Source organism: Lissotriton helveticus, chromosome 11 (genome assembly GCF_964261635.1).
Source record: "Lissotriton helveticus chromosome 11, aLisHel1.1, whole genome shotgun sequence".
Lineage (NCBI taxonomy): Eukaryota > Metazoa > Chordata > Amphibia > Caudata > Salamandridae > Lissotriton > Lissotriton helveticus.
Window position 1 is genome coordinate 433,968,340 of NC_136072.1, and position 16,118 is coordinate 433,984,457.

Consider the following 16,118-nt stretch of genomic DNA (forward strand, 5'->3'; position numbering starts at 1 on the left):
ACCCACGACGCCACCATGGTTAATGCTGCCCACTTTAGTGTCCAAAAAGATACTGTCAGTCGCCAGAAATTGAGGCAAAAATGTTATCAGACTCGTACATCGCTGACCACACCTAGACATTATGCCCAGTCTGATCTACACTATGTCCCACAGTATAAAATTAGGAACAATGACCAATATGATGTCAATATTTTTGACAACCTCCAGGACACTAGTGGTCTGGATACCTCTTCAGAAAGTGGCCATTCTTCCCCTAAGCCCACAGTGGGCACTGAAGGGTCTGGATCCTTTGCAACAGTAATCCAGGAGAGTGGCTGAGATCCTTGACCTTACTCTATGGAGAGATCAAAACCAATATCCTCAAAGAGGTCTTCAACCCAGCTCAATCCAACCAATAAGCTTTGCTCCTTTTTAATGAGGCCCTGCCCGATGTTATAGTGGGTACCCTGGGTAGAACCAGGATCTTGGCGCTAGGTAAACAGGCAAGTGGCGAAGAAGCACAAGCTTGCTCTTGGAGACACAGACTTCATAGTGCAACACTACTCCAGAGGGCTTAGTGGTGTAGGAATCTACCAGCTGTCTGAACCCCAATGTTTTCCATTGCACTCCAGCTTGCAGGAAACCCAAAAAGATGCATACATTTGTGAAATAAAAGTTCTCAACCACCAGCCTCACACTATGCTCCGGCAATGCAACATGGCTCCATGGCAAGTATTCATAAGCGTTACAGACCAGAGTGGCGGATGTCTGGTCAGCTGTCCCAACAAACTTCATTCAACATTGCAAAGGCTCATTTTGGAAGAGGTCGCAACAAAATACAAAACATGATCCAGTCTGGACACTACAGATGGTCTGGGTAGGGCAGTTGGTAGCAGCATAGTGCTAAGGGTATTACCCTAGGTCGCTCCACGGGCTTCTCATCCAAAATCCTGCAGTTCCTCGTGGACATGCCCTTTGGCTGTAGGTGGTTCGGGGCAAAGGCAGACTCACCCCTTGAAAGATTTTGGAAGAGCAACTCTCTGGGCTTACCACCAGCAGTCGCCCCCCCCCACCACCCCCACCCCCAACAACACTGCCCCTTTTGAGGCTTCGGTACAGACTACTGGCAGAGCAAACATGCACCTCAGCAACAAGTAGCCTACCAGTCTTTTGAGGTCGAGGCCAGCAATCAGACTAATAGCATCCAGGACCCCAGAGGCAAAGAGCTATTCAAATCCCAGCCCCTCCTCCACAAAGTCACTTTTAATTTGATATTAATGTCCCATGATCATCCAATAGCAGGTTGTATCACCTTTCACCTCACTGGCTAAAGCAGCATCACATCAGATCAATGGATACTACAGATCATACAAAATTAATTCTCTTTACCCTTTCTGTCCAGTCCCCAGACACCACCTGCACCTCAACACCTCCAAGAGATCCATATTCTATGGAGGAGTTCAAACCTTTTTGGACTAGGGCGAAATAGAGAGTGCTGTCATTAGCAATCAGGATGGGTTGCTGTTACTGTTAATTCCTGGAGCCAAAAAAGGATGGAGGCCTGCCTTCGTCCCATCTTCAATATGCATCCCCTGAACAACTTCTTCTGGAAGGAAGAGTTCAAGATGCATACCCTGGCCAAAGTTCTGTCTGTCCTGGTTTGAGAAGACTGGATGGTAACCCTCAACTTGCAAGACACATTTTAACATTCACGTCCTGCAGTGCCAAAGACTGGTTTCAGATAGGCAAGGATCATTTTCAGTTCTACCTGCTCGCATCTGGCCTTACCAGTGCACCGTCAGTGTTCACCAAAGCGATGATGCTGCTGGTTGGTGTGGCCGATCTGCGGAGGTTGGAATATCCATCTTCCCATAACTGGATGACTGGCTAATAAAACCAGGGTAGCCTCATACAGGTGTTAACACCCACAGACGACAACAGACCTGTTGAGCTACTCCATCAACATGCTCATGTCAAACAACTCCTCAACAATAACCCCCTTCATCAAAGCTATCCTGGATATGGTAGTCTTTTGGGTCTTATCACCCAAACACCTACAGGATATCCTGGCTATGGCCCTGAAGTTTGAACAATTGAACTGGATCTCAGAGAGACCATTTCCAAGGCTTCTTGGCCTCCTGCATCATGCTTGTGGACCACATCAGGTGGCACATGTGGACAATGCAGTGGAATCCGGTTTGGAGCCCAGGGATATTCACAATATGAGGAATGATCGTTAACTAATGTTATTAATGCAAGGGCATTATCAGTAGTTGCTGCCCTATCCCTAAATGTGGATTGCTTGACTGGAAGCATATTACATTTGTTTATCCACACGGGTAAAATGTCTAAAATCAGACCAACATTGTTTGACCTCACAAGCCAGGTGGGCATTATTCACATTTGCAAGAACCACTCCTTACACCCTTTTTGTGTAGTGGTACTAACTTACTCCCTTTCTATGAATCAGATTAGACTGGTTTATAGAACAGCCTTAAGCAATTGCGTTTATCTATCTGGCCAAAATCTGGCTCAGTTTTCCAAACCATGGCTTTTAGGTTTTGGTACCCTTGAAGTTTTAGCAAAGTGGATCACCTTAGTATATCCTGTCTGGTAGCCTCAGGCCCCATCCATCTCCTATTGTACTCTAAATCACAAATGCAACTTCACCATAGATGTCATCCACATGTTCACCCATGTCTCTTTGCTGTGTTTGCATTGGGGGGGTCACTTGCTCATTCCATTAGCTTTTTGCCACCACTCGCCTAAACAGTTTGCAACATTTATTTCCGTTAAAAAACTCCCTTACTTTTGCCTATCACAACCACAATCCGTAAGCTGCTTTAAGCTGTATGTTCATACCCAGTCATGAGGTAGGATCAGCCGTTTGGACAGTGCATCTCCTTTGTCCCTTAAACTCAGTTAATGGGTATACAGCACTTGTTCATTACATGCCACGCCGAGTCCAGCCATGAGTAAAGAACTTGCTGTGGTGGATATTGAAGAAAGTACATAGCAATCTAATTGGCTTTCCATCCAGAAACCGCTAGTTCTTCTAGAGACTTGTAACCACAGATTTCAAATGAAAGCAAATTAGTATTTTACGATTTGATTACTCAGCAGCATTCCATGAAATTAGCAGAAATAAACAGAGCAAAACTGCAACACAGGGATTGATCGTATTTACCAAGACTAATCATGACTGCATTGCATGGTCTGGGCAAAAGCACAAACTAAATGCAACAGGACCTAAAGAAGACATATACTCCTAATCGATTAAAACAAGGTTGTGCCCTTGCAGTAGTGTTGTTTGATTTACATATGGTTGATTTTCCTCCTGCCACCCCCGCAAAATAAAATGGGCACGTTGAGCTTATCAGTGCTCATCATGTATGATTACTAGTATTGATCAAAGCCAGTTTGGGTTTCTAGACTAACGAATAACCCTCCGCCTCCATAATAAGAATAACTATTTGAATGCGAACCTAAAGTAAACTACATATTAACCATTTGAAAGAAAAAATGCAGATCTAGGTTGAGACTAGATAACACTGTTTTGGACCCAGCGTTGAGTTACCATTATTCAGCTGTACATCTTAGTGAGATTTTGACTTGGCATACACTACACAGCCTCAACATTGGAGTCACAGCAATTATGAAAGGTTAGAAAATGTTTATTGTAAAATATCGTGGACTATCTAGTAAACCCCTTTTAACTACAATGGCAAGATAAACTCGATAGCATACAATGCTTTGCATAATTGTTCAATTTAATTGGATGCACTACACAAGTACTACTTGTACTGGAATTGAGGCTACTCGCCATGACTAAAATGAGGTCAGTATATTATCTAATCAAATTCTCTTAAACCACGATGCTCAGTGCCAAATTTGGGGAAATTAATAAAACTTTGATATCCAATAAAAACACGAAGTTCTTTGTAAAACATGCACAGCCTGTCGTGCGGTCTGATGCACTATTAACAAAAAAAAAGTTCAAATGGAACTAAAATGTGGAATCCGTGCAGTTGGGGGGGTGGGGGGATTTGCATTGGTTTGAGGTTTCTTTTGGTAACCTGGCCTACCACCTATAACCTCAACTTGAGGTTAACTGGATAATGTGAAAAGTAAAAATGCAGAATATACAAACTGGATGGCAAATCAGTGAACAAATTCTTTATTTGGACTTTTATTGCATGCAGTCTCTGATGAGTGCACTTAAAATTACATACCAAAACAGTCTAGCGCAACAGTTAGATTATTGATTGCATGCCGAGTCTTAGTCCCTTGCTCACTGTGTCACTAGATTCAAGCTAGCCTGGCTGATGAGGGGTGATACCCCGAAACCGGTACCGGGATGTTTGTTTCTGGTCCAGGAAGGACCTGGCATTCAGGCTGGTCTCTTCCCATGGGGAGCAAGGTCAAGACTGATTTGCATATGGCTGGGTCCAAACTGGGGTGGCATAATGAGCAAAAGAACGATGGAGTAAACCCAGATCTCTTGACTGGGGGCGAGTGATTGAAAAGTTTCAGACCTCCGCCCGTCATCTTCTGTTTGCTAGATGACTTTTTATTTAAACATTTTACAGTAAATCATTACATATTAACAGTGCACAATGCTGTCTGAGAAAAGAAAGTGCCAAGACACAACACAAATTACATATGTGATAAGCATCCCTTTACGGAGGGGTAGAAGCAAAATTGGTACTCAATATTTAACATCCGGTCGAAAACATTATCCACGTAATATTTTGTTTGCCACAGGAAAATCCAACCTTCCCCTCTGCACGAATAGGACATAAGCAACGGTACTTTACATAGCAATCCATACCTGTTCAATCTTGATCATCCCCCTCGGGCTCCCCTGACTCCTTCCCAATAAGGTATTGCTTATACAATACCCAGAAACTCTTGGGGCGACTCTGTGGGGGGAGTAGTTATAGAACTCTGTGTTGCAATATAGCATTTCTTATGACCATTCTATTATTGTTGGAACAGGCCCACGCGCCCATCAAATTGCTATTCTGTATTTAGTGAGGAGCAGCCCCATCGCCACCGACTTTTTGACATTCTTCTGCAGATCTAGCAGAGGATCTGGAGTAAGTGAAAGCCCGGTAATATCATTTAATGCATGGAAGATTTGACTCAAGAAATCCGCGGGCAGAGCCAGGCGACATGTAGGAATCCCGCCCCATCCTCCCCACATCAATCGCAGCAGGCTGTGTCTCTCAGACCCTATTGGAGCAATCTCTCTGGAGTATAATTTACCCTGTTGAGTAACTTGAAATGTAAGAGTCTGTGCCTTCAGTTTAGACTTTAGAGAGACCTTCTGAGTGACCTTGCAGCAATACCTCCACTTGACGTCATCAATTGTTACTCCTAGTTCACCTTGCCACTCCAACCTGGCTTTGATATACTGTGTTCTCCTGAATTCTTTTGACATATCATATATGGTAGATACGATCTTATTATGATATTTAGACAGCAAGAGAAAAGAAAGGGAAAGCAATTCAGGGGGTTCCTGAAGGTCAACGCCAAGTAGAGTGCGCAGTGCATGTCTAGTCCTATAAAAATGGAACTGCAAGTGTGGGGTGAAATCTAGGCTCTCATTCGCTACCTCATCCCACGTACGGGCTTGCCCTCCGAGAATAAATTGCCCATAGCAGAGATGTTGATTGATCGTAAAGCCTGCACCACCTCTCTATCTGCACTCATACTCATTGGCAGCCAATGGCACCATTCCACCGGCGATGGAGGAGGGGGGGGGGCATAAAAGTGTTCCAGCTTGTCTTTTTAATTAGTTATGCCAGGCATGCACTGTTGAAATGACAGTCTAGTATGCAGTTTCGTCTAATCGGGTTCCGAAACAGTATCTGAGGGAGCAGGATAGGGTAGACCACCACATGCTCAATCTGGAGAGGAGGAAGATCCTGCAGGCCATGTATCCAATAATGTGCATGTGAACACTGAGCCACTCTGAAGTAGAACTCTAGATCCGGAGCACCGAAGCCCCCCATAGAGCAGGGAATTGTTAGAAAGTCCCATTTGACCCATGGGTGTTTAACCACCCAAGCCAGTTTCGTCATTAAAGAGTGTATAGTCGGGAAAATGTAATTCGGGAGAACTATCGGGATATTGAAGAAGAGAAATGAAAATCTGGGCAAGACAACCATCTTCATCAATTAGATAGGCCCTATTAGGGACAAAGGCAGTCGGATTCAGCGGTCTATATCTTCAAGTCTAGCTATAGCTTTGCCTCAATTCTCACTGAGCACCAGCTCCGAATTTGTGTGGACCTGTACCCCCAAATAGCGAACCAGTTCAGAAGACCACTGCAGAGGGAAGTCCAGTGCCAGCGGTGTCGTCGTGGCCAGTGTCAAAGGGAACACAATTGATTTAGTCCAATTGATTCTTAGACCGGAGACCCCTCCAAATTGTATCACTTCATTAATTAACGGTATTAGATTAGACCCCAGTTCTCGTACATATAGCAGCATATTGTCCGTGTAGGGCGACACTAAGATTGTACTTTGGGGAGCGGATCCCTCTGTGCCCGTGGTATTCCTTCAAGACGCACGCCAACAGCTCCGCGACAATGGCATATAACAGGGAAATGGGCAGCCCTGCTGTGTGCCCCTTGATATTGGAATAGGTGCTGTGACTGCGTTGCCAATTCGTACCCTTGGAACTGGTTCATTTAGAGTAATGACATAAGCTTAAGAAACAGCTCACGCACTCCCATTCAATGTAAAGCCTGTTTCATAAAGGCCCATTTCATTAAGTTGAATGCTTTATCTGCGTCTAAAACAAACGCTGCCGTCTTAATCTCAGGTTTTACATGCTGAATGGTGCCAAACACAGTTCTTAAGTTCTAGGATAACATGCGTCCCGGAAAAAATCTCACCTGCTCTGGTACCACTATGATCGGGGTCAATGGTGCTAGCCTATTTTCTAGGACGTTTGCGAAAAATACTGTATCCACATTCAGACAAGATAGGGGGTCTAAAGGATGCGCATTAAATTGGGTGCTTCCCCGCCTTCAATAAAGTAACTATTAAAGCCTCCATCATCGACTGGGGCATCACTCCTGTTTCCCCCATCTCGTTAAACAGTGTGCACAGATGCGCTATCAGCTGGTCTTCAAGTTTTTTATAAGCATACTGTGAGCCCATCTTGCCCCGGGTACTTCCATCTCGCTTAGTGTTGAGGGAAGTCAGTACTTCAGAGGAGTCTAGCGGTCTCATGAGATACTCCCTGTGCCCATTTGTAAACCATGTAAGTTGTATATGTTCCCAAGTAGTCCTGAATGGCAGTTTCATCTGTCACAACTTTGGAGTCATACAGCTTTGAATAATAACTGCTGAACCAGTTGGCTATCGCTATTGGGTCATTCAGCAGATTGCTACTCGAATCCCGCAACTCGGTAACTAGGTCAGACTCGTTGGCGACGTGCCAGTGCTGCAAGCACTGAGCCCGGTCTCTCCCCCTTCTCATAGATTTTGGCTATGGCGTATTTGCCCATATGTTTTAGTTTGCTATCCGCAACCTCATGGTACTCTTCCAATGCTTTCTTCAGTGCCTCAGAGGTTTGGGACTCCTCCCCATCAAGAGCTTCTTGTTCCAACCTACCTAATTGACTCCAGCAACGACAAACTGTTTCTGACTGAGCCGAGGACGCCTGAATGCTTGGATATGGCAACTCCACTAATGTACACTTTGAATGTTTACCACACTGTGGAAAAATGCTCAACCGAGCCAATATTGGTAGCACAGAACTCCTTTACGGCTGTATTCAAATCTGCCTTGAAAGATGCGCCTCAGAGAATACGGGGGGAACCTCCATGTAAAGGGAGCGGCTCTTACGGGAGGGGCAACCACATCAAGCAATATTGGGGAGTGGTCAGAGAACGAGCATGGCAATAGGGAGCAGGCTCGTACTCGGGGAAACAAGGTCCCGAAACCAGCAGTAATCAATTCTAGGATGTATATTATGTGGGGCTGAGTAATGCGTGAACCCCCCTGTCCCGTGAGACTGGGCACGCCAGACATCCACTAGATCCAACTGCATGGCAATATCACATATGGTTCTAGCTGCTGCAGAGGGGCGCCGGGACGGACATTTAGAGCGGTCCAGCACACAATTGAGATTCCCCCCCCCCGCGTAGTTGTGTGAAAAGTGAATCGTAAAATTGTGGATCATTATAGTTGGGGCCGTAAATGTGAACGACCAGTAAATCTAATCCTTAACCAAAGCACCTAGCTATACCGTATCTGCCATTGGGGTCTACATCCCGTGCCTCCAGCGAGATTCCGGATTTGGGGTTAACCCAGGCAAGCACACCCCTGGTGTGCGACGTGAACCCAGCAGTTTGGAAGTCACTACAGAGTCTACTCCGGGAGAGCAGATTACTATTCGGGGATAAAAAGTCTCCTGAAACAACTCCACGTCCACTTCATGTCTCTTAAAATATGCAACTATTTTGTGCGGCTTCCGAAAATCATTCAGGCCCATCACATTCCAGGTTAAAAATCGGACTCTGCTATGATGGCTGTGTATTGTCTCCTTGTGATGTCACTTAAGCCTTACCACTGTAATTTGTGCCCTTTCCTCCATTTGAGGTGATATGAATGTGTGAGTCTTGCGTACTGTGCGAATTTGTACTGTGAATTCTAACCATCTTTTGTCAACTGAATGGAAAAGGAGGAGACACTCCAGCCCCTCCAGGTTATTCTAGGCTGTGTCTAATGAGCAGCATAGAAGAGCCCTGCAGACAACATCCGATCCCCTTGCTCAGAGCCACCAACCACACTCAACTCAATGGTCAAGCCATGACTATTGTCCAAGCGCTCTCGTGAGGCAGCCTTTCAAGCAATCCTCCAAACTCTCGCTGCCTGAGCGTCTTACCTTTCAATGGGTCATCTCGTTAGGCCTCCGCCATAGCTGCATGCTAAAGTATTTTAGTTTTGTTAAATAGAATCGTGTGTTGCTTAATTTGCAAGTTGTTTGCTAGTAGAGTCCGGTTTTTTAAAAACAAAGTTGCAAAATATATGTATGGATCCAATGAGGATCAGGTGCATCTTGTCTTGTGGAGGAACAGTGTTCGTCTACTCAGGAAAACACAAATATGAAATGCTCATACTTTAAATCCTTTGATGAACAGGAACCTGAATTACAGATTAAGTATGGGGCACATCACCCTCTTCATATGGAGTTCAAGACATATTGTCATTGGTTGGTATTCATCAAAAGGTTGAAATGGCATATGAAATAGTCAACCTTGATCCTGTGTTTCAGCGCCAGCTCACAGTGCAGTCATCACCACCAGAGTCTTGAATAAGTTGTGATAGTTGCGAGAGTATCCTCTGAAGATTCAGTTGTCATTGGAGTCATCTGTGAAAAAACCTTCAACAAAAGGGTTATCGACGACAGGCTTATCCTTGCTAACTGGTAAGTAGGCCATGCTATTGACTGATCTGTTGATGGCAGGAACGTTGTTGAGGTTACCAGAGACTATATGGACAGGGCTATAGACCAGTTTTGTGTTTGACTATAGCATAGCAGCTGCAGAAGGTGCCCTGCTCTTCGGTGTCCTTAACTTTTGTTTACAATGTTGTTACTGGTGACAGAAATGAAAAACTTTTCCTCAAAGGCATATCTGGTAAATCTTGCTTCTCCTAAGCCCATTTCTGTATCACAGGCTTTTAAGCAATTTCCACAATATCAGCAGATGATCAAGTGGATTTTTTTTGTCAGCCTTCCTCCAGGTAATCTTGGTAGTAAGATCTTTAAAAGGTTGATATTTTTTATAATGTCTGAGATAAGTCACATCCGAGGCCATCATTGAAGAGAAAGGGGTGTGGATATTTTAAGGGGTGTGGGATTCGTTTTGCACATTTGACTTTTAGAGGCAAAGTTTACATTTTAAAAAAGGTACCCTTTCTATCTCCAAAGGGTTATTTTGAACATTTTTAGCCAATGTTGCAATCTGTAGTTTTGGGGGAAGGATGAAGGCAATACACACACTCTGAGGTAATCCAAAGAATTAAGTCTCTTGTCACACAAACCAAAAGGTCTAACAAGACTCTTTTTGATGAATCAGTCATTATCTGCTCACCTTAAAATGCACCTAACATTCTTTAGAAATCGGAGGAATGGTGGTCTCTTGGGGCTGCAGTTCTACACCTAGAGTAAGTGACATCTACTGCGGGTATACAGTACTGTTTAGAAAAGTAATATTAGCAGATTAAAGAAGTACATATGTTCTAAAGCAAACCTAAAACGGTTACAATCTGCTCTGTAAATCTGAACTAAATTAAAATTGGAGGTTAAAAATTAAGTTTGTATCCTTATCTTGATTTGCAAGACCAGCACAACAAACCGAATCGGATGTGGACAATTGGTGGCCTCAATTGGAGAACTAGCATCAACAAAAAACGAGCACACTTTAGGAGTCAAAAAACACTAAGTACTACGCTATAATCTAATAGATCTGTATTTTAGAATTAAAACTACTTTTTGAAAAGTTACATTACATTTTTTGCACTTCGTTAGTGAATTAAACAAAAATGTTATAATTTGCGTATCTGATATATACCTGTTTCTGTATTTTCTCATATTGTTTATAGGCTCAAAGTATAGAAATTGCTTGGGTGGAGGTCTCAACTTTCAGAAGCGATTCAGCAAGAGTTCCCAGATGTCAAAAGGTTAAAAACAACTGCTCTAGGGGAAGCAGAGAAGATTCTGGTCTCACCTCATTGACTGAATACAGATGTATTCCATGAGGATTAGGCCACTAAAGCAACAGTTTAAAGCCAAGATATGTTTTCAAATGTGATGCTTTTTAATTGAACCTTAGAACTCCCAGCTCGATGACTGGATGGTGCAAGCATGTGAATCCATGAAAGATCCCATACTAAAGAAATGTGGTTAAACACCTTAATATGGTTACATGTCTTGATAGAGGCTTAAGGGGCCTGCAATTTCATTAAATGGTCCCTGATAGCATACAGTCGGTGAAATTGTGTACCAAGGTGTGAGCCAAGCAGCCTCAAATAAGGATGCTGCAATAACTCCCAGAACAACGAACAGAGGGTATACAGGAAACAGAGAGAAGTCCTGGCACCACTTTCAATCAACCGTGTAAGAGAGAGGAGGATAAAACCACAAAATGAACATAAACTTACAATTGAAATTAAATAACTAACCGAAATACTTAGTAAGGAAACGTCATGAGGAAGGCCCTTTAAGCTGAACAAGTTCAGTGTGAATTCTATAATCATTCCTATTCCTTTCCAGTTGCTGAAAACAAACTAAGGAGAAGCAGGATGAACACTTACAATCAGGGGCATGTCAGAAAGGGAGATAAAGTGCGAATCATTTTATAATCTTGAAGCTTGGGAGCACACTCTAAAATCCACGTTTGTGCAAGATAGTACAAATCCTACATTAAAAAGGAAACTCACTTCACAATATTAGGGTTAATACTCCAAGCGATAGAAAAGGGCAGATGTATAACTAGATACATTTAAGCCTGGCCACTATGTGATTTTTAGAAATAGCCCCAATAATTTTAAGCAAGTTCTTTACTGCACGTGAGAAGAGCACAACATTTTAAAAAACTGAACACAGCAAAGTACTAGAAAAAAATTAAACAGCATCTAGTTTATTACATATAGAAATGTTTCCAGAATTTACAAACACCCACATTTCTCATTCCAGGGAGAATTAATTTGAAAAGTTCACCCACCTCTCACTTTTGTTTTACAATATACTTATATATACAGAGGAAGACTTTGATTAGTGTTTTTTTCACATTCTTGTGCAACTGATGAGTCTGAAGTTGACATTTGAAAGTACCATGTAAAATAATTTTACATAATAAAGCCAATTTGAAAGACTTATTTTGGAGCACATTCAGCATAATATGAGGGCTATGTTACAAGTGACATTAACAGTAAATAGGGCTGTACAAGAAAGCCTTCACCGGCCCAAGATTCAAATACTATATTCTGAAGTACAATCTTAAAATAAGAATAGTACCCTACTCTATTCTTATTACCTCAATTTAGGCAACTCCTTCTTTCCCACGCTGTTTACAAGAGAACAGGATGCACACCTCTCAACCACATCAAAAAAAGATGTGGTTAACGTTACATTTTATTACAAAAGTACAGGTAGAAATGAAAACCTATGTTAAATATGTAATACTCGCCAACCAATATTAACAGTTCAGTATGCAATAATTTACAACAGTGATTTGTAAAGTTTTTTTCAGCAGCAAATGAAATGTTATGTAATGTATAAATGAGCCAGCAGTATACCCATCTTCACCATGACACTGGTGGGCACAATCATTTGATACCAATGAAGTCCATATGGTAGAAGAGTAAAACAGATGACTCATTTGTCCAGGTGTCACAGTGCTTTTTTGATTGGCACAACATACAATGTGCAGTTCAGTCAACAAACTCCTGAGGTTTCTGTGTAAAGTAAACAAATGGAAATGGACGCTTCGTACCACGTACTGAGGAATACATTATGAGGTCCAAGTTGTGATGTATGAAATACTTAAGAGTCCAGAAATTCGCCATTTCACTGGCAGCTGAGGTTATATAGGTCATTCTGAAAAACAAGGAAAAATAGCACACATTAGGTCACAATTTTGACTATGCAAGTTGTACTTCCAATTGCCAAACTCAGTAGATGACAAATGACTATAGATAAGTCAAACAGAAGCATAAACTTAAGCAAGCTTAAAGAAGAAATATATTAATTGCGTTAGTACCTCTAAAACTTAGGGGAAATTATTCAAAATAAACACAAATACCTTATTTCCCTTGTTGGTATTTCTATCAAATCTATGATTATTTAGAAGAATATATAAACAAAAATGTGCATTTAGCATGCTGTCAAATGACAGCAACTATGTATACTTTCCAGCTAACCACACATTTTTCACAGGCTCACTAAAATAAAATAACTGAAAGGGCCTCCTGTTCCATGGTCTCTAATTGCCTGGGAAACAGAATCTACTTTGTGTGGTCCATCAAAAAAAAAAAAGGAAAAAAGAAAAAAGAAAAAAAAGCAAATCCTGGGAGGTATGCAATCAAATCTCCAGAGAACACATTTACTTTTAACTTTCTGTTGAATATCCAGTCTAATCAACTGGAATGTTTATATGAATATCTACATGCAGTGGAATTGAACAACAGTTGTACAATGCTAAATCAAAGGAACCAACTAGAAAAAAGTAATGTATTTCAAAAGGCAAGGTTTAGATTCCATGACGGAGTACTATGCATGTCAACTTGAATGATACAACAAAAAACAAATGTAATGCATGGATACCGCTTCACTACGGTACAGACGCTCGAAGGTTATGTGAAAGCGTCTCGTCCTTTTACAGAAAGGACAGTATTGCTCATCAGATAATTCACATCACTAGCAAATCTCCGAAAATACAATTCGTTGCAAAATGTACTTTGCACCACTTGAGAAAACCTATATTCCAAACACATTCATCGAATGCATTAGTAGAAGAAACTAGGCTACAACATAAAATGCAGTGGTGTAAAGTACATTACCAAAGACATGCTGCTTACTGGGTATGCAGTGTTCTCATTCAGTATAAAGACTTGTGGGAATCCGTTCACTCTGTCATTTGGCCCTATTAAATGTGTTTGCAACTGCACATCCTCAGTGGTGTTCTGCTAGTGCGCGACTGATAGAGGTCACTGACCCACAGCGTGAGAATTACGTGAGACTGAAAAGTGTGCTCCAAACCAAACTGTGTGAACCAAAGGCAACTGAAGAGTGGGTGGCAAACCTCACTCAATACAACACATCAATTACCTTGTATTGTTGGTTTCAAATTAACACGTCACTAAAGTACACATAACAATAGATCTTTTTTACTAGTGAGTGCTTGGTCAACAAGTGGCTTACTACCAGTTTTAACTTTATAGTTCTAAAATGGTTTGTGGGTTACTTCATAGTAACCGTGTTAAAATAAGACATGTACGGTCAAACAAATGTTAATTAACTTGATACATGTAACCCTTCAAAGGTGTACATTTAAAATGTTTTACAAATTTTAGAAAATTTCATTCTGGTGCATTGTTACCGTTCTACACAATTTCCTTTCCCTGATCGTTATGTTCATTATTTTAAATGTGAATCAACATGATTGTTTAAGTGATCTTTTCAGGAGCCTAAATAGGGCTTGAAGCAGTACTGACAACTATGAAGAGGTATAAATGAGATCTGAGGGTGGGGGCGTGGTGGATGAGCGATGACAGATCTGTAAAAAAAAATAAAAAAATAAAAACAAGAAGTACTGGTGCAGACTGCAGAAATAAGGCACTGCAAAACAATTCCATTGGCGATCAAAACAATTAACAAGGGTGAGACTGGCCGTCAATTTCATGTTATGAAAGGTCTTACAAATAAACTTTCTCCACAAACAGCAGAAAACCATTCACATTTGAATGAAACATTTCATTAGGCCCTTCTTACAAAATGCCTTTATAACACTATAAACAGGTGCATAATATCCCCAACCAAAGTGTACTTAATTTATCCTCACAGATGCAAGGCTATATACTGTCCACCCAGAATTAGTCTCCGACTTGCAAGTTACACAGTGATCAATAAGCATGCATGCAAGCCAACTACGTTACCATTTGATGACGAAATTCAGAAATAAGCATTGCTGACTAAGCATCAAGAGCATAAAGTGGAAAACATGTTCGAGGTTTAATTTGGCATTCAATCATGTGTAAGACTGACATCTCAAAAGAGCTGTCCCTGAAGTGGTGGTTGGTGTGCAAAGCACACCTGAGGATAAAGAATTAGTCCCAGAATCGCTCTTCTTCACAGGCACATGACACTGAATCTGGTGAAGTGTCATTGGGCACTAAAAGCAAGAGTGGGGCTGGGAACACTGACAGACAGGTTGTGTGGCAATGCACCCTTGCACGAAAAATGTACGCAAGGACGCACTTCATGCTAAAATATAGTGCGAAATGATGATTTGCATTTCACGCAATCACGCTGAACTTTGTGTAGTAGATTAACATACGCAGACCAGACCGAGCCACCGCACAGAGTATGGATGGCAGAGGTGCATTCAATTAGGTTGATTCAATTGCTAGCCTGGAGCTAGGAGATTAAAGATTGCGGCCCCCAGGGGAAGTAAAGGTCGCAGACCAGTCTTCCCCTGGGGGATTTGCGCGGGACCGGAAGGACAAGGTGGAGGGTGGGATTAGAAGGGTCAAGGGGAAGGGGTGGGATTACGAGGCCATAAGGAGTCAGAAGAGGAGGAAACAGCCTCTTCCTAACTCCTGAGCACCACCGGGAGGGTCATGGCAAACTTTGTAGTCGGTAGGTGGGGGTTTGGGGCAGGGGCCGACTGGTCGATCGGCAGGGAGTGGATTTCGTTTCTGGCTGCGGTTTGTAGGATATATGCTGTGAAGTTTTTAGGGGTTATGGGCTCTGGCACCCGGTTAGGGTTTGCGGCCTGCAGCGCGGGCGGGAGGCTGTTGCCAGCGAGCTGATCGGGCAGAGGCACCGGCGGGGGGGTCAGCGTAGGGCGTGCTGGGGCTGGGCGCACGCTGCGATAAGGGCTGTGAAAGCTGCGTGGGCACCCTGTTCTGGCGTCCGGCGGGAGTTTGGGTGTGGGGCGGCGGGCCCGGTTTTTATCCTTGGCTGCCTGCGTGTGGTTCGATTCCTTTGCGGGGGGGTGACTTTGAGGCACAAGTGGGCCGGCGCTGGGTGGGAGGTGACCCGGTGGGTGGCCTGTGATGTGCCGCGCTTTGAGCAGGATGGCCGCGGGGAGGGGGGTGGCGTCGCCAGCGGGTGTGCCCTGCCTCCCCCCCCCTGCCCGGTGTTGATGCGAGTTGGCTGCCTTTGGGTGGGGGATCTCGGAGCAGGGCCCCGCCCGTCAATATTTCTTCCCAATTTGCGAGGCCCGGCTAGAACGCACATGGGCGGGGGGGGGGGGGGGGGAGGGTCTCAGTGCGCTGCTGCGGCTCGCTCTGAATTGCTTGGGCCCCCCCTATCACGGACCTGCACCCCAGGGGGGGGGCTTAGGGGGTTTGTTATGCAGCCCCCTCAGCATACAGTGGATACATAGCTAGAG

General features: G+C 43.2%; 1 protein-coding gene across 1 annotated transcript in view; it reads right to left on the reverse strand.

The window, feature by feature from the left end:
* Window positions 1–11,618: 11,618 nt before the first annotated feature.
* Window positions 11,619–16,118, reverse strand: part of IRS1 (insulin receptor substrate 1) — a 114,357-nt gene continuing 109,857 nt past the window's right edge. The window contains exon 2 of the mRNA XM_078665921.1: window positions 11,619–12,601. Within this exon, the coding sequence (XP_078522047.1) occupies window positions 12,597–12,601 (5 nt within the window). The 3' untranslated portion in view covers window positions 11,619–12,596. The remainder of the gene's footprint in view (window positions 12,602–16,118) is intronic.